A 27,237-nucleotide genomic window follows, 5' to 3' on the forward strand; every position below is an offset into this window, starting at 1 on the left:
CTATTTTTATTCTGACAACTGATTCTGATATAAAGGCTTATTATTCTTTTTAAAAATATATTTTATTGATTATGTTGTCCCATTTTTTCCCTTTATTCCCCTCCACCCTGTACTCCCCATCCCACCATCATTCCCCCACCTTAGTTCATGTCCATGGGTTGTACTTACAAGTTCTTTGGCTTCTCCATTTCCCATATTATTCTTAACCTCCACCTGTCTATTTTGTATCTACCATGGATGCTTCTTATTCCCTGTACCTTTCCCCCCATTATCCTCCCAGCCCCTCCCTGCTAATACCCCTCCATGGTATCTCTATTTCTGTGAATCTGTTCCTGTTCTAGTTGTTTAGATCATTTTTGTTTTTGTTTTTTTTTAGGTCAGTTGTAGATAGTTGTGAGTTTGTTGTCATTTTACTGTTCATAGTTTTGATCACCTTCTTCTCAGTTAAGTTCTCTTAACATTTCATATAATAAGGGCTATAATAATAATAAATTCCTTTAACTTGACCTTACCTGGGAAGCACTTTATCTGCCTTTCCATTCTAAATGATAGGTTTGCTGAATAGAGCAATCTTGGATGTAGTTCTTTGTCTTTAATGACTTCAAATACTTCTTTCCAGCTGCTTCTTGCCTGTAAGGATTTTTTTGAGAAATCAGCTTCTAGTCCTATGGGCACTCCTTTGTAGGTAATTCATTTCTTCTTGTTGCTTTTAAGATTCTCTCTTTATCTTTAATCTTGGCTAATGTAATGATGTGCCTTGGTGTGTGCTTCCTTGGGTACAACTTTTTTGGACTCTCTAGGCTTCCTGTACTTCCTGGAAGTTATTTTCTTTGCCAGATTAGGTAAGTTCTTTTTCATTATGTTTTCAAATAAGTTTTCAATTTCTTGTTCTTTCTCTTCTCCTTCTGGCAACCCTATGATTCTGACATTGTAATGTTTAAATTTATCCCAGATTTTCCTAAGCCTCTCCTCATTTTTTTTTAATTCTTGTTTCTTCATTGTGTTCTGGTGAATATTTATTTCTTCCTTCTGCTCCAAATTGCTGATTTGAGTCCTGGTTTCCTTCTCTTCACTGTTGGTTCCCTGTACATTTTCCTTTATTTCCCCTTGCATAGCTTTCACTTCTTCCTGTTTTCCAACCATACTCAACCATTTCTGTGAGCATCCTGATTACCACCGATTTAAACTCTGCATTTGATATGTTGGCTATTTCTTCATTGCTTAGGTGTATTTTTTCTATGCTTAGATCTGTTCTTTCATTTGGGCCATATATATATATATATATTTTTTTTTTGTCATGCAGGCCTGTTTAGTAGTAAGAGGCAAGGCCTTATATTTTCACCAGGGTGGGGCAAACCACCTCATTGGGCTGTGATGCTGTATGTGGGGGAGCATTCACAGAGGGAAGAGTACCACTTGCTCAGCTCTATCTTGGTTTCCAGTCACTTCTCCCCACTATCCATAAGCTAATTGTGCCCTTCTGGTGCTGATTCCCAGGTGAGTAGGTTTATGCATTTTCTAGAATGCTGTGGGTCTCTCTAATGAACTCACCTGTGAGGCTGGGAATTTCTCCCACGGGTATTTTCTTTTTTTTTTTTAATTAATTTTATTTAGTTATTTTTCAAGTACAGTTTTTATTTTTGTCTATTTCTCCCATCCCAGCCTCCCCCGCCCCTTGCTCCCCACCTCCCTCCCATTTCCACTGCCCTTAGTTCTCGTCCCTGTGTCCTTCCTATTTGTTCCTCCAAATCCCTCCCCCTTTTCCCCCTTAACTTCCCTTCTCTCTCCCCTCTGGTCACTGTCCCCTTGTTCTCTATTTTAGTGTCTTTGTTTTTATTCTGCTTGCTTGTTTGTTTTGTTATTTAGCTTCCTGTTAAAGGTGAGATCATATGGTATTTATTTCAACACCTGGCCTATTTCACTCAGCATAATGCTTTCCAGTTCCATCCATGTTGTTGCAAAGGGTAGTAGCTCCTTTTTTCTCTCTGCTGCATAGAATTCCATTGTGTATATGTACCACAATTTTTTGATCCATTCATTTACTGGTGGGCACCTAGGTTGCTTCCAACTCTTGGCTATTGTAAATTGTGCTGCTATGAACATTGTGGTGCATAGGTTCTTTGATATTGATGTTTCAGGATTCTTAGCATATAATCCTAGCAGTGGAATTGCTGGGTCAAAAGGCAGGTCGATTTTTATTTTTCTGAGAAAATTTCATACTGTTTTCCATAATGGTTGTACTAGTCTGCAATCCCACCAAAAGTGAACTAAGGACCCCTTTTCCCCACACCCTCTCCAACATTTGTTGTTTGTTGCTTTGTCTATTATAGCCATCCTGACCGGTGTAAAGTGGTATCTCATTGTGGTTTTAATTTGCATCTCTCTGATAGCTAACAATATTGAGCATCTCTTCATGTGTCTCTGGATATTCTGTATGTCCTCCTTGGAGAAGTGTCTGTTCAAGTCCCTTTCCCATTTTTTAATTGGGTTGAGTGTCTTCTTAGAGTGGAGTCGTGTAAGTTCTTTGTATATTTTGGAGATTAAACCTTTGTCTGAGGTATCATTGGCAAATATGTTTTCCCATACAGTTGGTGGTCTTGCTAATTTAATCCCACAGGTATTTTCATTCAGAGGGTTTTTTTTGTTTGTTTTGTTTTTACACTGTCCTAGGATAGAATGGACCACCTCAGTAGCTTCTGAGGCCAATACATTTTTATCACCACAATTACTTTAGCAAGCCTGGTTCACCTCACTTCTGCAACATCGCATTCAGAGGTTTTGAGACTTTATTGCCTCTCACTGGAACCTGAGTTGCACAGTTTGTCTCGCTTCACAGTTGTCTCTCCTGATTTATCAGCATGGAAATGTGGGTCAGCCCACTCCAGCAGCTGCTGCCTCATCCAGTCCACCAGCCACCACCTTTCCTTGAGTCCTCTCTGCCCTGGCTGCCCATCTCCCACCTTCCTGCCAGTCTAGATGAATGTTTTTTCTTTAACTCCTTGGTGGTCAGACTTCCACACAGTTCAATTTTCTGGCAGTTCTAGTTATTTTGTGTTTTTAAATTTGTTGTTGTCCTTTTTTTGGTTATGCGAGGCCATAAAGTGTATCTACCTATGCCTCCATCTTGGCCAGAAGTATATCACTATTTTATAAAGTTTGCATTTCTAATTTAAATTCTCCAAAGATTTGTTTAATTGGTTTTATTTTTCAAAATTTTCCACTTAGAAGCTCATTAAAGAAATTTGTTATTGATTTCTAGACTTGGTACATTGTGATTATAGTATGCTTTCATATATTTCTAATTGGTAGAACTTGAGCTCTTTCAGTGATCTAATGTATGTTCAACTTTTGTCAATGTTCCATATACACTTAAAAAGGTCATATATTTCCTCTTATTTAGACGTATTTGGACATATATGTGTGTGTATTTATATTAAGTGATGCTTTATCTATAGCTTTACTTAATTTTTGTCCAGTTGAAAATCACTTTGGACCAAGAATGAAAAAATAACGTCTTATGTACAAGGTAGTTTCTGCACATATATGCTTTATAAAGGTAGCTACTGTTCTGTTTGGGGTATAGATATTATAGCTTCCTTGTAATTTGTGCTCTTGGGCACTGTAAAATTTCTTCTTTCGGTCTTGTTATTTTGGTGAATGAAAGCTCTCTTGTCTGGCATCAGATTTTAGCCTTTCTGTCTCATTTTGTTTTAGATGTGTGTTTTGCATGAATGATTGAATTGTATAGTTTCCTGAGTCAATCTAAAAATATTTTTAAATTTTTTGAATATATAAGCCAATTTAATAGTATTGCTACAACTGATACCTTTGTAAAATTAAGATTTTTTATTTATTATGGATATTATGTTTAATAATTTTACCAGTAGTCTTTAATAGTAATTTTAATAATTTAAAAACATTTTAATAATAATTTTTAATTTTATTTATTTAATTATTTTTAAAATACAATTTTCTGTCTATTACTCCCATCCTAGCCCACCCTGCCCTGTGGCCCCCACCTCCCTCCCATTTCCACCCCCCTTAGTTGTTGTCCCTGTGTCCTTTATACTTGTTCCTCTAAATCCCTCCCCTATTCCCCTGTAATAATTTTAATAATATTTAAATATTTTAAATGTTCTATTAGGTTGTTATTTTAGTTTTACTAATTATTTTCATATTAATAACTTTAATAATGCTCTTACTACCCCCTAAAGTTATCTTTCATTTCCTGAATATTTTTCTAGTTCCAGTTTGCTATTTTTGGTTTATAGAGCTTTTTACAAAATAATTTTTTATTTTTACATTATACTTGACATACAATATTATGATAGTTTCAGGTGTATAAGTACAACACAGTCCGTAGACATTTATATAACTTATAAAGTGATCCTCCAATAAATCTAGTGTCCATCTGACACCATAGATAGTTATTGTAACATTATCGATTATATTTCTTATGCTGTACTTTATATCCTCATGACTATTCTGTAAATACCAATTTGTACTTCTTAATCCCTTCACCTTTTTCAGTCATCCTCCCAATCTACTTCTCATATGATGACCGTCAAAATGTTCTCTGTATCTATGAGTCTCTTTCAGTTCTATTAACTCATTTATTTTGTTGTTTAGATTCCACATATAAGTGAATTATATGGCATTTGTATTTTTCTATCTAACTTATTTCATTCAGCACAGTATCCATTTGTCCCATTCATGTTGCAGATGGCAAGATTTTACCCTGGCTACCCATATTCCATTTTATACATGTACCATTTCTACATCTATTTATCTATTGAAACACATATGGGTTACTTCCTTATCTTAGTTATTGCAAATAGTGCTGCAATAAACACACGCATACATATGACTTTTTAATTTAGTGTTTTAGTTTTCTTCAGATAAAACCCAGAAGTGAAGTTCCTGGGTCTTTCATTGTTTCTTATTATATAGCCTCTAGTTTAAAGTCCATTTTTGTCTGGTATAATTATTGATATCCCAGCTTATTTTATTATTTCTATTACTATAAACTATCTTTTTTCATTTCTTTACTTTCAGTCTGTGTGTGAACTTTGATTCAAAGTTAGTCCTTTATAGACAACATATGTAAGGATTTTTTAAATATTTTATTCATTCAGCCACAGTGTATCTCTTGATTAAATTATTTAATCTATTTTCATTCAAAGTAACTGTGGATAGATTATGTACTTATCGCCATTTTATTATTCTTATTTTCAATTTTTTTCTTCTTCTTAAAGGAGACCCTGTAACATTTTTTATAATACTGACTTAATGATGATGAACTCCTTTAGCTTTCTCTTATCTGTGAAGCTCTTTATCTGTCCTTTGATTACAAATGGTAATTTTACTGGCTAGAATAATCTTGGTTGTAGGTCCTCACTTTATCATCTTGAGTATTTCATGCCTTCAAAGTTTCTGAAGTTGAGAAATCAGCTGACAGCCTAATGGGAGCTCCCTCACATGGAACTAGCTGCTTTCTTCTTGCTGCTTTTAAGATTTTCTTTTTGTCTCTAACCTTTGGAATTTTAATTATGATGTGTCTTGGTGTGGTACTCTTTGGATTCATCTTGATTGGAACTCCTGTGCTTCCTAACTTGTACATGTATTTCCTTCACCAGATTAGGAAACCTTTCTGTAAATATTTTTTTACATAGGTTTTCAATTCCTTGCTCTCTTTTGTCTCTTTCTGGCACTCCTATGTTGGTTCTCTTAAACTTGCCCCATAGGCTCCTTAAATCATCTTTATATTTTTAATTTTTTTCTCTTTGCTATACTGATTGGGTATTTTCTGTTTCCTTATTTTACAAACCACTAATCTGATTCTGTGCTTCATCTATTGTACTGTTGATTTCCTATAAAAGATACTTCACTGCAGCTATTGTATTTTTATTTCTGCCTCTGTTTTTTTTTCAGTTTTCTATCTCTGTTGAACTTCCTACTAAGTTCATCTACACTTTTCCTAAGTTCATTGACCATCCTTATAACCAGAGTTTTGAACTCCAAACCTGGTAGATTTCCTGTTTCCATTTTGTTTAGTTCTTTTTCTGGATTGTCTCTATGCTCTTTCATTTGGGTTATGTTTCTCTGTCTCACAATTTTGGCTGCCACCCTGTGTTTGTTTCTATGTATTAGGTGGAGCTACTATGTCTTCCAGTCTTGGTAGAGTGGCCTTATGTTATGGGTATCCTGTGGGGTCCAATGGCACAGCCTCCCTATTCACCTCAACTTGGTGCTTCAGGTGCACTCTCTATGCGTGCCCCTTCCTGTTGTAGTTGAGCTGTATTTGTTGTGGGCACATCAATGGGAGGGATTTACCACAATGGACTAGAAGAGGCCACTATGGAGGTTCTGCTTTGCAATGGCTGACCCCACAAAGTAGGATTCACTTCATGAGGCCTCTGGTGCCTGCTGAGTTCATCTCTTGAGTGTGTTGCTCATGGAAGTAGTGGTTTGTGATTCAGAATATGCTGAAGCTGTGGACTTGGTGTGCTGGCTCTGGGGCCTCCCAGGAGGTACAGGCCAGGATCAGGCAGACATAAACTACAAAGGGCTGCTACTTGTGCTGGGATGGGGGTGCTTGAAAAACACCAAGCTGTAAAGTCAGGCCAGATGTCACTAGTGCCAGGCCGGGGGCCATTTAATAAGAGTTATTAGGCACGCCAAGACCAGGCACTGCTTGTTTGAAAGATTTTAAGAGAAGACTGCAGCATGAACCAAGACAGGACATTTATATGAAAAAGCCACTGTAAATAGCTTGAGTGGATCCAAAAGTTAGATGGTATGGGGTCTTGGGGAATCACTAGGGTGGAACAAATTTTGTTAGCCAGGTTGATGGAGACTCGGATACAGTGTCTGCTTATGTGTGTGGGGAGGCTTGTGTGTGTGGGGAGCAAAGGAACAGTGACTTTTATCTATTCCCAGCATTTTTTCCTCGGTGAAAGCTGCTCCTATAACCCTTGCTCTGATGCTAGACAATTCATTTTATCTCTGTATGTCCCTGGTGCCTTTCCAGCTGCTGCCCCAGTACTGGAGCTCAGAGTAAATCCATACATGGTCCCTTTAAGACAAACTTCTGGGATTCCAGCAGTCTTCTTTTTCATTCAAGCCATAACCCAACTAATTTTCAGAGGCAAACATTTTGGGGACTTCTCTTCCCAGCACTGTTAGGGTTCTGGTATGGGGCCGAAACACCTCGTTCCTCAGGGTCTACCCTGCAGCTGATATACCCCTCCCAATTTTTAACAGCTAAGTGCAGGTATAGGTCCAACACATTCCACATATCCATCCTTCCAACCAGTCTCTCCATGTGGCATCTTATTTATACCCTTAATTGAAGGATATTTATTTGGCTAGATTTTAGGCATTCCTGAATGGCAGTTGTTCTGTAGTTGTAATTTTGATGAGGTTGTGTGAGGAGGTGAGCACTGCATTTACCAACTCCACCAGCTGGACTGGAAGTTGCATTCTGGTTTCAAATGCTGCCTTTCTACCACTGTTTTATTTATCTTCTTTAAGAATTCCAATAAAATATCAGGTGTATCTTTTTTTCCTATCTTCCCTATATAACTCTGAACCTCCTACTTCTTTAGCTCACTTCATTCTATTGGTTAATATAATTTCCTTTCTTGATAGCCATTAGCATATTTTCAGTAATGTCTGTTTATCCTTAGTCACCTTTCAATTATTTTTTATTATATTTTTCCATTTTATTCCTGAATTTTGTCACTTTTTGGTTTACGACTTTTATTTCTACAATGTAAAGCTATTCTTAAGTTTTAAATATCCCATGTGATAATTTTATATCTATGAATACATACTTAACCACATTTAATTCTTTTTGGAATATTATTTTACCTTATTTCTCTGCTTCACAGTTTTTTGAAGAAAGAGAGAAATATATTTATCTGAGTATTGTTTATTCTACATTCTGTTTTCCTCATATAGTAAGTTTGTATGTCTATTGACTGCCATATTTTGATATTTATCAATATCTTGGATTGTTTAGGATATATATTCATGAGGATGATGAATGATTATGTAGCTCACTAGAATTCTATTACTAGTACTCTAAGAAGCAGTGTCACTAATCATATTACTAGTACTAATAATAGTATTAGTACTCTAAAAAACAGTACTCCAAAGTGTACCCTAAGATGGCACCATAGGAGTGAATTTGTGTATTCTGATACTTAATGTTTTTCTTGGCAGGGTCCTTAATTTCTGTCATTAGTTTTCACATTTCCCTTTGGAAGAATATTCTAAGAGAAGACTCTCTCTGTTCAAGTTTTTTTCTCTTGTTCTTAGGTGGTAATTTTTTAAAAAACTATCATATTTTTAATGGTTTTGTGCACATTCAATATACCTTCTTTTGATTGCTTGTTTCAAGGCTGATTTTTAAATTGTATGCTACTAATGCTCCCTACAGATTATGGTATATTAGCTAAGCTTTTGGTGAGTGACTTTCTCAGCTTAAAGGTATTACCTTTATTCTTAAATTTCTAAGTTTTTTGAATATGGATTTTGATAAATTTATTGAACCTGTTTCCACATCTATTCAAATTATAATTTTTCCATGTAGATGCAAATGTAGTAAACTATACCATAGGTACTTAATGTGAAACAAATTTGGAACTTTTGTGTTGAAAAATAACTTAGTAAAATTTTAATCCATTGAAGAATTAGTTTGACAATATTTGGTTTAGAGTTTTTAGCTGACCTGGAATTGACATTTCTCATACAGTCTTTGTGTGGTTAGGATACAAGATAATACGTGTGTTATAAAATGAACTGAAACATTTTTTTTTACTTTTCTGAATGAGTGTTTACAAAATTGTATGTTTTTCTTGGATATTTGGCAGAACCCACATTTAAAATCCATCTGTGCCTGATGTGAAGAAATGTTGAAACACTGATTTCATTTCCCTTATAGTATAGGACAACTCATATGACCTGTTTCTAAAACCAGATCGAGCATTTTTTCCTAGGATTTATCTATCTCTCAAATTTTAAAATTTATTGGCACATTCAATATACCTTCTTTTGATTGCTTGTTTCAAGGCTGTATTTTTAAATCTGAAATTATACATCCTCTTTTCCTTTATTTACATTTTGGGGGCTGTTCAGTTTTTAAATTAATATTGATAGACATTGGGTTTAATTATTTTGGCAAAGAACCAGTTAGCTATTTCACCACACGTTTTTGTTTTATCTTTGCTTTCAAGCACATTAAATTCTATGATTGCACCTCTCATATCTTTCCTTTAATTTACATTGTCTTCAGAGAATGTAATCTATTAACTGAGTAACATTTCAAATGCATTTTTGATATATTTAGAGTCTAGTGTTTTTGATGTGAGAACATTTTATTAAATTTTCTACTTTCCTACACCACTAGAAGCAGAAACTAATAAGATATTCTATTTTCTACTATGTATATGTAGTATTAGTATTTTTCTTTAACAATTTCCCTGTCTTAGTGCACAGGTTTATTTTGACATCTCTCTAAATTTTCTATTCCTTACTCTAAACATGTAGCTGTTCAAGGTCAAAAAATGATATATTACTTCTTTAATTTTTATAAAATTCCTGATGCATTGTAACATTTTACAAGTACTTGCTGAATAAAATAAATGCAAAGAAAAGATGAAACATAATTTCTAAGACATGAAGCAAGCACTTCCCAAATGGTCATGGAGTTTGAAAGTTATATACAGATCATACTTTGAAAGAGCCAATGGTGGATACTAAGATCTTAATGTTTAATACATATTATGTGCCCAAATTTCAAAATGAAAAATATGTCAAAGCATTAAAAAGTATACTTTTCTTGATAGTTATACATATCTGGAATACTTTTCTCACAGATTTCTTGGTTGTTTGTATTTTCTGTTTTTCAGGGAATTGTGTGTGTGTGTATATATATATATTAAACACAGAAGAGTGGCCACATTAAAAGTGATCATAAGCAAAAATCCAAAACATTGAAAAATGTCTGAACACAATGTTTGCAAGAAAAAAAAATCTGCACACTATTCACTTCAATAATGCAGATAGGATCAAAGTGATGCTTCTAGGTGTGGAACCCAAAGAACTCTCTCTTGCTGAAAGCCATTATAACAACATTTGATTTTTACTTTAAACATTTGTAAGTTCCCTGCTCACATTCTCTCTACCAGGGCATGTCCGAAATGGGGTATAACTTTGAACATTTCAAATATAAGAGCATATACTGCCTTTTATAGTTATATAGTTACAGTTATGAGAATCAATATATTTTCCATTAATATACAAAGGATTATGTTATAGCAGTGAGCATATTAAGTTTGATCTTGATTTTAGGTACATAATCCCAGTACCAGTCAGAACATGGTAGACAACCAGTAAATTCCAAATGAATGTCATAGGACTTGAGTATCTTTATGAGGGGCTATCAGTACTTCAATTTGTTTTTCATCAACCTTCAGCAGATATACAATCGCAGGCAAGGGAATTTAATAAAACAGGGAAGAAAATCATTTTCACTCCAAAGTAATCTTTCTGTACTACCATGATCTTTATTACATTCCCTTGTTTGTATAGAAACATTGATTATGATATGAAACCACAGTGAACTTTTGACAAGGGCAAGAGGGCAACAAACTTTAAACTGAACTAATTTCACTTCTAACTTTAGAATAAACAGCAACAAAACTATTGATTTCATTCATTCTTGATGGATGTCTGAAAATCTAGGATACACAAAGTATTTTTATTTAGAACATTAGACATCAAACTTCTCTTTCAATTGGTACAGATTATATCTTACTAAAATTAAAAATTGATTTTATATTTTTATAGATTGTTATCAGTAAAATTTTAACAATGCATGTCATGTTTACCTGTTTCCACAGTTCATTCATTTTTTTACATTATATTCTATTTAAATTTTGAGCTCCTGGGTAAGGGAAATATTTTAGTGCTTAAAAATAGCATGCTTTAATTTACTGTCTATTCACCAGATAAGGTGAACTAATTGTTTTCAGACAACGCCCTAATTATACACAGTAGTGAAATTTAATGAAAAAATTGTATTGGGTTGATTAGGTGATAAAAGTATGGACAAAGGCATATTATTTTCCACAGTATTTGTAATCAATAATGGCATTCAAAATTATTTCAAAAGAAATCTTCACTTATGAGTAAATTTTGGTGTTGCCACATATAGAAAATAAATGGATTCACCATCATACATACTTTTTCATTTAATGCAATTTTAGAAGGTGAGAGGGCAGTTGTACATGCTTGTGAATCTGAACCATTTAACAAGATTGAAACAATGCTTCTTAACCCATATTTGAGAAAAAAAGGTGGCCATATCTTTGAGAAAATATCCTTTATTCTAACTGTGGGCTACACTGTTAGGATGTAGGATATAACAGTTTCAGAAAGAAGTTAGGCATCTACAGGAAGAATAACTTGGAGGAAACAGAGGGAATAATATCTGAAGTGATCAAAAGTTTAATGGTCTGAGGTAAAATAAGTTTTGCATTATTGTTTGATTCAGGAATGACAAATTGATATTAACACTGAATATTTTACTCAAAAGAATAATTAAATTAGCTACATAGATTTTTGAAAGAGCCATTTTTTGCTTTTGTTACTACTATCTTTATGAAATATATAAAAGTAGAGAAAATGCTAATAAATTCTGCTTATACATATTTAATTCAAACTAATCTAGAAATATTCATAACTATATACATTTTTAGGAATATTAACTTTTAATACTAGGAGTTCTAGTTATCTTAATCAAAACTAAATAAATGATTTGTAAAATAAATAAAACTGATGTACAGTGGCATGTATAGTTACAACAAATTGCTACTGAGTGAAAAATGGAATAATAATGATTAAATATGTCAACTAAATATTAATATTCTAAAAATTGTTTTTCAAAACTATTTAGCATTAGGAAGAAAGTAGGCTTTAGTTTAAAATTTAAATTTAAAATAAAAGGATGAAGTGCTTTAGTTTGCATAAAATTACAATTACAGTATAAGAATACTGGAGGACAATATATAGATTCCGTCTATTGTTTTTTTTTTGGAGTTAGTTGAACAAGAATCACTTTTGTAATGAGAAAAAAAAGCTAAAATATTTCTGATGTAAACCATCACTGTCTGTAACAAAAATAGGCTGAAAGTGAGAAGCTCTCAAAGTTAAGCATGAAGTACTTATAGCTGAAGTATCATGAGGGTCTTCTTGACTCCCACTGCCGAGTACTACTCCTGTCATTTCTCACTTTCTGAGCACATCAATTTTAAGTGGAATCCCCTAGCATGTCAAGGGAAGAAAAAGAGGATAAAAGTAATCAATATTGGTATGCATTACTTTTTAGACTGAAAGTTATTAAACTGTTTTTGAAGAGCTGATTTGGCACTCTATATCTAAACTTAAGCAAATTTCTATGTACACATATGCTTTGTCTGGGTATCTTTTGACATCTATAGATATATTTTTGTGGGAACTCATAAATATAAATAAGTATTTATGTGTAAAATGTTTATGTCTGAATAAATTATAATGTTAAATATTAGAAATTACTTATGAAATAGTAGAAATTATGAAAATTATTGTGAAAATATTAGAAATTAATGATGATTAAAATGGTTTCATTTAAATACAGTATAGTATATTTACTTGATGAAATGTTGAACTATGAAAATCACATTTAAGAATAACATTAAAAATAAAAATTATAAGCAAGTAAATGATGTGAGAAAATGCTTATTAATTATTTTTAATGATGCACTCCTAGATATGTGCTTTGAGTATAATCTTTAAGAGAAAATAATATATAATTTAATATAAAGATATTAGAAATATATAAACCAACTGACAGTGTGAGAGTGTGGAGTGTAAGACTGTGTTTGATTTTACTCCTTTGTTCAGTTTATTTTTAGAATGTTACAAATTTTTAGCTCTTACATGTCGATATACAATTGATAATTGTACAAATACATATGAATTGTACATATACAATTTATAAGTTTTTTATACACTATTAAAAATTGAGGCAAGAGGATTCAAACTATTTACTAAAATTTAGTGTGTATGCATGTATATGTATATAAACATATTTATAAGCTGTATTTACCTGAGCACTAACCTCCAGTTCATTAACAAAGTAAATTAATTTCAGTCATATTGCTAAAATATTTACAAGTGATCATGCAGTCATGTTTATTTCTCATTGACAGAAAGTACAAATTCTATGAACTGTAACCAGAATATGTCAAAATGTTTTTCATTTTAATTAAAGCTTTGCTATAATCTTCCTACAGAAAAACAAATTAAACACATCTACTCTATTAAGTTGTACCAAACACTTCGGAAACAATGAGTTAGACTCATGTCAGGATGGTTAGATTGAGAAAAAGAAGCTATTTATTTCCGAGACTTACAAAGAAACTTTTGTTAGGGGCATACATATTTCAATTTCTGCATGCCAACATCAACAGCTTCCCTCAGTTCCACACTTTCTAAGACACTAGATCTTTTAGTAAGTTGTTGAATAGGTTGTATATCTTGAAACTGTATATAATCTAAAAATGTATTATACACTTTTTGCATCCTTCATTATATCTTAAAATATTCACAATTTCTATGCAATTTTGACCACCTGAGCTTTAAAAATTTTTCTTGAACACAAATACTGGGATTTAAAGATTCAATAAAATGTCACAGTCAATTGTAAGGCTTAGAAACTGGGATTTATTTTTTAGGCAAAATATCTATCTGGTATTTATAATGACAAAATTTATTGTTAGTTAGCAAAAGTGAATCAGGTAAAGCAATTTGCTACTGAAGCTTTCACCAGTTCACATAAAAGGAAAAGTTTCCTTAATCCCATCAGCCTGACATAATTATTTAATAGTTGAATATCAAATCACCAATATTTTTATTCTTATATAAATGCAAACATTTATTTACAGCATAAATAAGATCACATTAAAAATTAGTCTTCAGCCTGTTTTCCAAATTTAATGATGCACTACAAAAATTAATCTACATTTCTACTGTGGAGATTATATGTTCCAAATTATAGGTGTTAGCTTTAATTAAAATAAAAGTTAAAACATGACAATTATTTTATTAGTCTAGACTTTGGAAACATTTGAAATATTAAGCTATAGACACAAGTTTTTTGAGAATTCCAAGCACCGTGCTGTGCAATATAATATACATATTGATCATGATAAAAGGTTGAGATGCACAAGATTTGAAGGTCCTAAGAACATAAAAGTATCTAGTTTGCTCAGTGACCTTTTGTGACATTGATATTTACTCTATAAATTTACTCTATTTTGTAGGTATGAAATTGATTTCTGGCTAGTTTGTTTGTACAACTTTCATAGAAGATTCCAATTTATCTACAAAGCTTTATCTTTATAATTTTTTTTTAACTATGAGACTCTGATGTTAACTTATTTGGACTTTAAAAGAAACTTGATTTCCCATGAATAGTTGTAGTTGGCAATTTGATTTAAATGGACTTGTTAACCTTGTCATATTTAAACTACCACTTGTTAATTTACTGATTTTTAAAATAATTAAATTGTATAAACTATTTATATTCCATTGTAATTTAGAGAAAAAATAATATTTTCTGCTCTTTTATCAGAAAGTCCATAAAAATATCTACATTGCATACCTTGTGGGGGCACACCATACTTTATTCAACTATTCAATTTTTGATGGATATTTATATTTATTCAAGTAAGTGAAAAAATTATAAAACCTTGAAAATATTACTTGTACAAAATAGGTAATGTGTATTTGCTGATGAACAAAAACAACAACAAATCTAATTTAGATGTTTCTCTGGCCTTGAATAGGGATTGGGCACTTTTATTAAATTCTATATCCCAAGGTCTTCAACTCACAGCATACATCTGTAGCTCACTAAGTTTTGTTCAATGTTGAGGCTGTATTTCCTGAAGGGAAGACAGAGAAGAAAAGCCTGTAGAAGAGGATTCTTTTTTCTAAAGTGTCCTCAAGTTGGGTATATGGCTGGATATCCAGGCATTAACTGTAGGTTTAGAGGGCCACAAGAATCAGGCCTTCACGAACATGTCAATAAAACCAAATCACAGGAAAAAACAAACACTTACCTGGACAAGGAACATAGCTATGTGGTGGAATTCTCCACGGCCCCCTTGCTTAACAGGAACTGTCATAAAGAATTTGCTGCCATCTCTAGAAAACACTGGCTCTTCATTCTAAAATACAAAAGTGATATAACAATCTCAGAATGACATATGAAATTTGTGCTACCAACTATTGCTAATTCATGCAGAGAGTAGACTATTTGAAAAATGGCCAAATTATTCTAATAAGTGTATGATCATATTTTTAAAAGTGAACTGAATGCATTGTGTATATTTAAGTGATGGGAAGGATAGGGAAGTTTCTTAAATACTGGATGGAAATAATTTACAATTAAACTAAATATAGTTTTTAAATTGGATCAAGAAAAAACTAATCTTTCCATAAGATATGACCATTTTTAGCAATTTATATTTTAAAAATAAGGAAAAGATGAACCAGTTTATCAAAATAATTTGCTTTTAATATAGAAAATTTAATAACACAATACTTAATATAATTTTCTGAAATCTTTTACTCAGGAACTCTGCTTACTTGAAAATACATTTCTAATGATTTACAGATTAATTTATTAAAAACATAAAAATCAAAAGGCCACAGAATTGGAAGGAGTTTATTGAAAAACCCTTAATTCATATATTTCATCCTCACTTTTTACTCTTTCACAAGCACACAAACACAAATGCCCAGTTGATGGTTTTTTAAATTAAAGTCTAGTGGCATGTTAAGTCAATAAGACAATTTTTGATATTTAGATGATGGAAACTAGATATATAGATTGCTTTTTCTTGTTCCAGGGGAAACATTAGGAAAATGGATTTACCTGACAAAACATCGCATTCCTTTTTGTTGGATTAATGAGAGTGATTACACATAAGGTGTAATGAAAGGCTTTGATATGGTTTCTTCTCCAAACCTTTAAATGGGTTGCAAATCCTTATAGATGATTTGGCCCTCCACTGTCTCTGATCTCATCCTCTTCCATTCTTCTACTTCCTCATTGCTCATGTTTCTGCTTCAGGGCCTTTGCACTATTTATTCCCCTAGTCTGGTTCTTTCTCTTATCATTCACACCGCTGCTCTATTTCACTTTACCAGTGAGGTGTTTCCTGATTACCCTATATAGAGGGTGATCAAGGAAGCCAAATCATCCAACTCCGTGTGAATCTCTCATTCTCTTTCACTTACCTTTTATTTTTCATAATCCCTAATGCCATAGAATATATTATGTTTTGTGTTTGTAAATGTTTTATGCATATGAATGTATGTAAATGTGTGTGGATCGAGGGACATAGGTAGGTAGTTTCCTACAGAATATAAGCACCAAAGGCAGCATACCTCAACATAATAAAGACCATATATGAAAAACCTACAACATCTTACTAAATGGGCAAAAACTAAAAGCTTTCCCACTAAGATCAGGAATGAGAAAAGGCTGTCCACTTTCATCACTTCTATTCAATATAGTATTGGAAGTTTTAGCCAATAGAGAAGAAAGTAAAGGAAATAAAAGGCATCCAAATTGGAAAAGAGGAAGCAAAACTGTCAGTATTTGCTGATGACATAATAGTGTACATAGAAAACCCTATAGACTCCACCAAAAAAACTACTCGACCTAATAAGTGAATTTGGCAAAACAGTGGGATACAAAGTTAATATTCAGAAAACAAAGGTATTTTGGTATACAAAAATGAAATATCAGAAACCAAAACCAGAAAAAAAGTACCTAGGAATAAACTTTACCAAGAAGGTAAAAGAGACTTCCACCAAGATGGAGGCATAGGTGGAGTTGCGGTTCTTTCTCACACATCCAAGTTTAGAGACAATTAAATATTAGCAACAGAAAACCCAGCCAGAACACAGAAAATTGAACTTTTCAGAAGTCTGATAACAACAAATTCTTCAGCCTGACCAGTAAGAGGGGCAAAACCAGCAGCTGACGGAGTGGGGTAGCACAGGAAAACTCCGTCAGACAGACTCAGGCACGTGGAATCCAGGTGCAGGGTTGGACCTAGTGAGCAACCCAGCGAGCTACCTAGGGAAACAGAGAGGGAGCAGGGCTGCGGGTTGACTGTGGTCGTGCATTCATGCCCAGCTAGACAAGCGAGGGAGTGGGCGATTAGACGGGACCCAGCAGGCCCTGGTGGCCAGCTGCAGCAGAGGGCGCCACCATTTCCCTGCTCTGACCCCGCCTCCACATACAGCATCATAACCCAGCAACTCTGAGTGGCCCGGCCCTGGTGAACCACCTAAGGCTCTGCTCCTCACCCAGCGGTGAGAAACAGCAGAGGGGGTCACCATTTCCCCACTCTGACCACGCCCCCACATACAGCATCACAACCCAGCGACCTGGGAGTCCAAGGCTCTGCTCCTCACACTTAACAGCTGGAACAGACCAAAAATGGCTCAAGAAGAACTCAAAGCCCCAGAGTCTATAAATCTAAGTGATGAAGAAATAGCAAAACTCTTAGATGCACAGTTTAAAACACTGGTGATCAGGATCCTCACAGAACTGGTTGATTATAGCCACAAATTAGACAAACATATGAAGGCGAAACTAATTGAAATGAATGGAATTGCACAGGAAACCAATAGCGATGAAAAAAAAAAACTGGGACTCAAATCAATGGAGTGGACCAGAAGAAAGCAAATAATGGTCAAACAGAAAAGAGTGAAGAAGCAAGAATTCAAAATAATGAGGAGAGTCTTAGGAACCTCCAGGACATCTTTAAATGATCCAACATCCGAATTATAGGGGTACCAGAAGGAGGAAATGAACAGCCACCAGTGGAAAACTTATTTGAACAAATAATAAAGGAGAATTTCCCCAATCTGACAAAGGAAATAGACTTCCAGGAAATCCAGGAAGCTCAGAGAGTCCCAAAGAAGTTGGACCCAAGAAGGAACACACCCAGGCACATCATAATGACATTAGCCAAAATTAAAATGAAGGAGAGAATCTTAGAAGCAGCAAGAGCTAAGGGGACAGTCACCTACAAAGGAGTCCCCATCAGACTGTCAGCAGATTTCTCAAAAGAGACCTTACAGGCAAGAAGGGGCTGGAAAGAGGTATTCCAAGTCATGAAATCCAAAGACCTACAACCAAGATTGCTCTATCCAGCAAAACTTTCATTTAGAATGGAAGGACAGATAAAGTGCTCCTCAGATAAGATCAAATTCAAGGAGTTCATCATCACCAAGCCCTTATTATATGAAATGTTAAAGGAACTTATCTAATAAAAAGAAGTAAAAAAAAAACATGAACAGTGAAAGGACAACAAACTCACAGTTATTAAGAACCACACCTAAAATGAAAGCAAACTAAAAGGACAGCTAGATCAGGAGTGGAAACATAGAAATGAAGATCCTAAGGAGGGTTAGCAACAGGGGAGTGGGAGGAGGAGAAGGGGGGAGAAGTTACAGAAAATAAGTAGCATAGACAGTAGATAGAAAATAGATGGGGGGGACAAGAATAGCATGGGAAATATAGAATCTAAAGGACTTGAGACACATGGTCATAAACTAAAGGGGGGTAATGGTGGGGATGGGGGTAGGGTGGAGGGGAATGAAAGAGGGAATAGAACAACTGTAACAGCATAATCAATAAAAAAAAAAAACTATGGTGCATTTACACAATGTAGTACTATGCAGCCAAAAGAATGAAGGAGCTCCTACCCTTCACAACAGCATGGCTAGAACTTGAGAGCATTTTGCTAAGTGATACAAGCCTGGCATGAAAGACAAATACCATGTGATCTCACCTATAAATGGAAACTAGTCAACAAAATAAACAAGCAAACAAAATATAACCAGAATCACTGAAGTAAAGAAGACACTAATAGTAACCAGAGAGGAGGGAGGAGGGCAATAATGGGGAAAGAAGGGAAAGGGTCATCAAGGACATGTATAAAGGACCCATGGACAAAGTCACAGAGGAGAAAGATTGAGATGGGAAGTGGTGATGGATGGGAAGGGGGAAAGCAGTGGCGGAAAAATGGAGACACCTGTACTTGAATAACAGCAATTAACAACAAAAAGAATGTAAGCACCATGATGCAGGATCCTTGAATTCTTCATTGCTGTATCTCTAGAATCTGGGACAGTGACTATCATAAATTGTACATAATAATTATTTATTGAATGAATAAGTAAATCAGTAACTATTTTAATGATATCAAGAGGCTGGTTCTAGCTTTATTAGTAAGAACATCCATTAATAGAAATATAATAATAATATTTTACTTATCAACTTTATGAACGTTCATGAAATTATACAATGATATATGCAAATAATTTAAAACTGTGAAGTAATATACAATTTAAGGATGGGAATATTGTATTACTGGGAATATAATAAATACTGAAAAGATATGTGATTGTGAACATCACATCTTTCAACTCTGAGAGAATGAATAATTCTTATATTCCATCTCTTTTCCCACTAGGACATTTCTCTCTTTGACTTTGCACATGGTGTTTCTTCTGCTTGGAACAACTTCTTCTTCTTCTTCTCCATCCTTCTCTCTTCTTCTTCCTTCTTCTCCTTTCTTTTTTTCCTTCTCCTTCTTCTTCTAAATCTTACTCATTTTTTTTGGCTTAAATGCATGAAACAAAAAACATTTTTCAAATTTTCCTAGAGAAAGTCTCCTAGTCAAGAAATTTCAAAGATTCAAAAAAGGCCCCTATATTCATCTCTTCATGGCTTGCAGTGCATTCTATTAAATGCTTGACTTCTTTCACTAGAGAAAACAATTAAGTTTGAAATTTTGACTTTTTAGTTATATCGCCTAGGACACAGTAGGTGTACACCCATAATTGAATAGATAATTACATGTATAGAATAGACAAAAAAATTTGTTATACAAATCATTCAGTCACTTTTAGTCCAACCTATTAGTCCTTCCTTAACATTCTCCATTTGTGTTCTGCTACATAAAACAATTTTTTAGTGTTATGAATATAGTATCTGAACATTCTCCTTTTTACTTAGTTCTCCAAATCTGGTTCCTTAGAAACAGATCAGTAAAGGAACAAATAGGGACTATAATCTTAAATTCATAGTTAGATTTAAAAACCTTCAGCATGAGACAATATCTGGCTATAAATATAGCAGTCTAGACAGAACCTTTTCCTAAAATCAAATAAAAGAAAAAGGACCCATTATCACTTTTCATTCCCATGAACTTAAACAAGTCACTTTTCCTAAAATCAAATAAAAGAAAAAGGACCCATTATCACTTTTCATTCCCATGAACTTAAACAAGTCAGTGTTTATGACATACTGGGCAATGAATTGGGGATAACAAATCTTATTCCTGACCAAATTGGTAGTACACTGATTATCTTAACTTGGGCAAACATTCCCACTTCTCTCTGCTCTTCCTCCTGTCCAGAAGGTAAGTGTATGTTGATTGTAGTAAATATCTAAATTTTGTCTTAGAAATTTACTTCATCTCATAACTACCACCATTCTCATCTTTTAGATTTCTTCAAATTCTAAGTATTTCATGGCATTTTCTTAAAGCATCTGGAGAAGAAGTCAACTGTGAAACTGCCACTTGCATTTTCTTACCAAATAATTAATAGCTGGTTTCTCTGATTAAAATGTTTCTATTAAACATTAATAAGTTTGATATTTAAATTGCAGATAAATAATGCCAGAGGAACATACATTGTATGTTAGCCTATAATGAATGCTACTGGCTATAAAAATGATAGCAAAATAGGTTTAATAAGGCAGGATAATTCAGAATATATCCATATCCATATATCATATTTTTCACTGTTTTTATATTCAGTGTTTAAATTAATTTTGTATGAGCCCATTATTGGCCACAAAAATCAAGTTTTTTTTCCAATTTTATTTTGCACATGACTAAGATTAAATAATTCATATTAATACAGGATGATATATAGATAATAGATATGTATGCTTATTATTTAAATGAGCAAAAGTTTAGACTATTTACAGTCCTTCTTATACATTTTCTTTATTCAGCAAATATTTATGGAGCTTTTCTTCAACCAGACTCTATATTAAGCATTTGGTTTACAATAGAGAACAAAAATGAGTATCTTTTCTGTCTTTGTGAACTCAATAAAAACAAATCAGAAATAATTGTATAACTATTATACAAAAATTATACTTGACATTAAAATAACATATTATGGGATGTTATGTAGTGTGGCTGGAGAAGGTGACTTTTTAAGTAGGTGATTTCAGGTAAGGTTTACAATGAGCAGGCTTCATATACGAAAATAGTTGAGGGACTTCTTTTTAGAGGAAAGGGTTCATACAATAGCCTTGTGGGAATGAGAGCTAGTGTACCTAGAATGAAGAAAACATTTAAAGGATGGTATGGCACAAACTGAATATGCTTTCAATTTAATTCCTTGTAGACCCATTAAGAATGTTGGTCTTTATCTGCAGAACAAAAGAATATAAAAAATGTTTTAGTTGTGAGAGTGAAGTATGAGATTGATATGAGTAATGAGCAAATAAATATTCCAAAAAGTTCACTCCGCTAGCCTGCAGTATGAACGATTTGAAGGTTCTGTAGGGGTTGAGTGTGCACAAGTGAAGGAGGTTCTGCAGTACCCATGGTTTGATCCTGGACAGTGTTTATGAACTGCAAAATTACATGAGGAAGAGTTCAAAATAACTACTAGGTTTATCATTTTAATAGCTGGATGGATAACTCTGTCTTAAACTCCTATGATAAGAAGACATAAGACTGATTAGAAAGGAGATGTATTCGGTGTGGAACTATGGAGTGTATAATTACTTTTATAGATTAAAGAGGAGATGCCAAGCATGAATATGGATGTTTTAAGAGTCAGAAAACTGAGTTTCCTGAGGCTATACATTTGGAGGTCTTAGTATAGTTGTGGTCATTGAAACCATAGATATATATGATAAGTAGAGAAAGAATATAAAAGATGACTGCAAAGAAAAAATCAAAACCAAAATAAATCAAATACTCCTCTTTGCAAAAAGCAGTGAAGGAGTTATTAACAAAATTTGTAAAAGTATATATGAATAATTTAGTTGTATTTTCCTCTGAAATATCCAGTATGAGACCATGTTGAGGGACATTTGGTTGTTTTTCTATTGCGATCATTTGGAATCCATACTCATTGTGTCACATGGCTAGTAGCACTGGCACTGGGATCTAGGATGTACCTAACAAAGAAGTGTTCATCTGAATAATCTTTACAAAAATAATTTATTGGACAATCTAAGCAATGTTGATTGTTTCTAGTTTTAATGGATTGCAACTTTTTCTCTGTCATCTGCACAAACACTTATTTACATGAATCACCCTGAAATGGATCACTGTTATTCTGTAAATTATATTTTATAAAAAAACAAAAGCAATTTCTCATAAAGATGTCATAGAAAGGGCAAATGATAAATATTTTCATAGAGAAGATTCAGTTAAACATGCAAAGGAACAGGTATAAATGACCCATGGTCATGGACAACAGGGTGGGAATTGACTATGGGAGCAAGGGGTGGGTGGGGCAGGGGAGAGCAATGGGGGAATATTGAGACAGTTGTAATAGAACAACAATAAAAAATGGGGAAATAGGGAAAAATAAAGTAAATAGTTTCCGACCTCAAAAAAAAACCATGCAAATCCTTTCATATTACTAAAATAACTTTTGAAAGTTATCACATAACAAATAGGTGAACAGGATGGGCACCGTGGCCTAAATGTGACATAAAGAAACAACCTATACTATACCTGTTTGGAGAGCCATGTATCTGATGTCATCTCATATTTCTGAAACAAAACAATTGACTTCATGAAGCATCTAAAGGCCAAAATAAACACACATCGATTTAACAATTGTTACAGTATTATTCTCTGGCATTTTCCCCTTTCCTCAACTGGTGAAATACAACCAGAGATGTATTGCAATTGTTGATTTAAACAAAATGAATAATTGTAAAATTGGGATTAAATAATAATTTAACTATAAAGTCTTTTTTATATGTGAACTACTTCAGAATTCCTGGTAGTATACCACCAGGATAAAAGATCATTTTCCAGTTCTGTTTTCTTACCTCAAACTGTTTTCAGCCACTAGACACTATCTCTTTTCACTTCTACACGTCAAAAGGAAAAGAAAATTATTAAATCCTTCAAAAGAACTGGGCTAAGAGCTTGGAATAAAATTAAAATGTGGACATTGTTTCAACATTCGATCCACTCCAACATAGTCATTAGTATTTGAGATAACAAAATGTTAAGTTCTTTTAAAATAATCTTGAAAAGACCAAAACCAAAATATATTTCAAAAAGCAAAATTAGCCTAATTTAATTTTGAGCTAAATATGTGTAGATGAAAAACTTCAGTAACACTGTTTATATGTACTAATTTAGGAAACATTTTATAGGTTTCTGGAAAAATATTTTGCAAGTATATAAAGAAAAATTTGATTCATAAAGTTTCAATTCAAAGCATTTCTCCCTGTTCATTTTTCTTTTTGTAAAACAGACATAGAACATGTCAATTCCCACTGCTCATTATTATCACTGTTTTATTAGAATCCAAGAGATTCCAAAATTTCACATATAATTACTTGTTTTATTATTTCATTTATAATGTAAAGGAAAATATTTTAATTCCATAAAGGGATTTAAATATAATTGAATACCAATAAGGTATCAAATCAATAATATGATAGGTCTCCTATGTTTATTTTTATTGAAGCATTTTAATATATCTTTGCATTTACCTGTATAGATTTTCCTCCTATAGAAGAGTTGATATACAAGTTTTATCTAGAAAAAGTGAATTCCAATGTTTTAAATTTATTTTTACCTTATTTTGTAAGTATTTTAGTTTTTAAAATTTTGACACATATACAAAAAATAATGACAACCATAATAATCTCCCACGGACCCATCACCCAGCTTCAAAATCTATAAAAAATGCACCATTTTTTATTTCATTGAACCTCCAACACTTTGTTTATCGGTGAACTATCTAAAAGCAAGTCTCAGATATATTATTTTACCTATAAAGTTATCACCATGTATTTCTAATATGTATCTTTAAATAGCCACATTGATCACATTTAACAAGTATCTAATAATATAGCCTATTATCCATATTATGCTCAGTTTTTCTTAATCTCAAAAAATCTTTTTTGTACTTTATTTTATTTTAAAATTACAGATGACATACAATATTATATTAGTTTCAGATGTACTTCCCAGTTATTAGACAATATATAATTTACCAATTGGTCATCTTGACTAGTCTCACATCCATCTGACACCATTTATATTCCCCATGCTATATTTTACTATTCTGCAGCAACCAATTTGTACTTCTTAATTTTTTGATTTTTTTGCCCATCCTCCCAAACCCTCTCATCTGGCAACCATCAAAATGTTTCCTGTATTTATGAGTTTGTTTTTGTTCTGCTTTTCCATTTATTTTGTTTTTTTAGATCAAATTGTTGATAGATACGTATTTGTTATTATTTGATTTTACATATTTTTCTTTTTCTTCTTAAAGAAGACTCTTTAACATTTCATGTAATATTGGTTTAGTGGTGGTGAACTACTTTAGTTATTTCTTGTCTGGGAAGCTCTCTATATGTCCTTTAATTCTAAATGATATCATGCTGAGTAGAGTAACCTTGGTTGTAGGTCCTTGCTTTATATCACTTTGAATATTTCTTGCCAATCCCTCTGGCCAGAAATGATTTTTTTTGAGAAATCAGCAGACTCTCTATCTTTTTTTATAGTACATACATATCTTTTTATTTGACTTCTTTTTTAATTTATCTTTTATTGTTATACAAGTACAGTTGTCTTCATTTTTTAAAAAATCAGGTGACTTTTTTATGGGCACTTGCACTTAAACTGCTTTTCTGTTGCTGCTTTCAGGAATCTCTCTTTGTCTTTAACCTTTGGAATTTTAATTATGATGCATATCAGTGTGGCTTCTTCGGGGTCATCTTGTTTGGGACTCTCTGTGCTTCCTAGACTTGTATGACTATTTCCTTCACCAGTTTAGGGAAGTTTTCTGTTATTTTTTTCACATGTGTTTTCACTTCATTGCTTTCTCACTTCTCCTTCCAGCATTCCCATGATGCAAATGATGTCAAAGAGGATCCTAACACATGTGTTCTCATTTTAAAATTATTTTTTATTTTGCTCTTCTGATCAGGTATGTTCTGCTTCTTTATCTTCCAAATCTCAAATTTGATCCTCTGCTTCATTTATGTAATATATTCTTCATTTCAGTTAATGTGTTCTTCATTTCTAGTTCTTTTTTTAATGTTTTTTAGTTCAACTTTTCTGTTTCCTATTTTTTATTGATGTTCCCATTTTGTTTATCTGCCCTTTCCCTGAGTTCATTGTGCACCCTTATAACCACTGTTTTAAACTCTGGATCTAGTAGATTGCTTGTTTCCATTTTTCCGGAGTTTTGTGTTCTTTCATTTGAGACATGATTCTTTTTCTCCTGATTTTATTTGACTCCCTGTGTTTGTTTCTCTTTAGTGGGTGGAACTGTTACATCTCCAAGGCTTGGTACAATGGCCTTATATAATAGGCATCCTGTAGGGTCTAGTAACACAGCATCCCTGTTCAACTGAGGTGGGCCTTTCAGGTGTACCCCCCACATCCATGTGGGTGTTATACACATTTTTTTTGTAGTTGAGCTTTGATTGTTGTTAGTACATGAATGGAAGAGATTTATCCCCAACCAATCAGCTACAAAGACTGGTTGTGATCACCGTGGAAGATCAGCTGTGCTGGGGCCCACCCCACAGAAAAGGACATACTTCATTGGGGCTCTGGTGCCTGCTATGTTTGTCCCTTGAGTGTGTCCCCTATGGAGATGGTCAAATTGTACTCCAGCATGTTTTGAAACTGTCCATTTGTTGCACTGGGTTGGGGGCCTCCTGGGAGGTGCATACCACAGTCAGCTACAACCTGGGTTCTGCTTGGTGCTAGCCACCATGAGCGACAAAGTAATGTGTAGATGGCTTCTCTTTGTGCTGGTCTTGGAGTTACCCAGGAGAGGACAGCTTGTGAACCAGGGCCAGCTACCACTAGTGCTAGGCCGGGGGCCACTTAGTGAGAGGTACAGGGTGTGAAGAGGACAGATGCTGCTTATTTGAGAGGTCTTAGAAAAGCCCAAAGCATGAGACAAGATGGATCCTTTATATGGAAAAGACACTGAAAACAGCTTGGGTGGCCCTGCACATTGGGTGGAGCAGTGTCTCAGGCAATCACCAGGGTAGGGAAACCAGTGTGAGTCAGGTTGGTGGAGACTCATATATGGAACCTTCTCACTGTAAAGGGACAGCTCAGAATAGGAAAAATGGAATCTGCCAGCACTTTAGGCAGGGAGAACTCTGCCCCGACCAGTTCTCTTCCTAATACCAGACAATTCAGATCCTCCCCATATGTGTCTGGTGCCTTTTGAGCTGCTGCCCCAGTGCTGGAGCTCAGAGCAAGCGAGTCCAACTAAGTCTGTGCATGGGATCTTTAAGAGGAGTGAGTACCTTGGACTCCAGAAGCTCTCCATCTCACTCGGCCACAATCTTGGCTGGTTTTTACAGCCAGAAGTTATGAGGACTTCTCTTTCTGGCCCTGGAAACTTGGGCTGTGGATTCTGGTGTGGGACTGGGACCCTTCCCTCCTCATGAGATAACTTCACAGCTGAGATATGTGGGTGTGGGACCAGCATGTTCTATGTCCCCACTTTTTCCAACCATTCTCTCCATGTGGCATCTTCTTTATAACCTTAGTTGTAGGACTTCTGTTCATCTGGATTTCAGATGGTTTTGAATTATAGTTGTTTTGTAGTTTAGGGTTTTCGGTTTTTTGACATGGTTGTAGGAGCATGTGAATACTGCATTAACCTATGCTTGCCATCTTGACAGAAGTATTGCTATATTACATGTCAGTAGCTGTTCCTTAAAGGTTTCTTCTCACTTGATGCGAGGTTTCATTAAAAAATTCACACACAACCGGCATTATCATCCTTTTGGTCTTGACTGAAGTTCCTGCCACCCTCATGTTGGCAGCTCTGCTTCCA

General features: G+C 34.0%; 1 protein-coding gene and 1 non-coding gene across 2 annotated transcripts in view; both read right to left on the bottom strand.

Annotated features, from left to right (window-relative positions):
• DPP10 (dipeptidyl peptidase like 10) overlaps positions 1–27,237 on the bottom strand; it is a 713,494-nt gene that overhangs the window by 52,870 nt on the left and 633,387 nt on the right. The window contains exons 12-13 of the mRNA XM_053669952.1: positions 22,914–22,952; positions 15,171–15,278 (exon numbers count right to left, since the gene is read on the bottom strand). Coding sequence (XP_053525927.1) covers positions 15,171–15,278; positions 22,914–22,952 — 147 coding nt within the window. The remainder of the gene's footprint in view (positions 1–15,170; positions 15,279–22,913; positions 22,953–27,237) is intronic.
• On the bottom strand, positions 2,660–2,795 carry LOC119046968 (small nucleolar RNA SNORA66). Its single transcript, XR_005082061.2, has one exon. It is a non-coding gene; the product is annotated as a small nucleolar RNA SNORA66 (small nucleolar RNA).

Source organism: Artibeus jamaicensis, unplaced genomic scaffold (genome assembly GCF_021234435.1).
Source record: "Artibeus jamaicensis isolate MK-2021 breed Jamaican fruit bat unplaced genomic scaffold, CSHL_Jam_final contig_536, whole genome shotgun sequence".
NCBI lineage: Eukaryota > Metazoa > Chordata > Mammalia > Chiroptera > Phyllostomidae > Artibeus > Artibeus jamaicensis.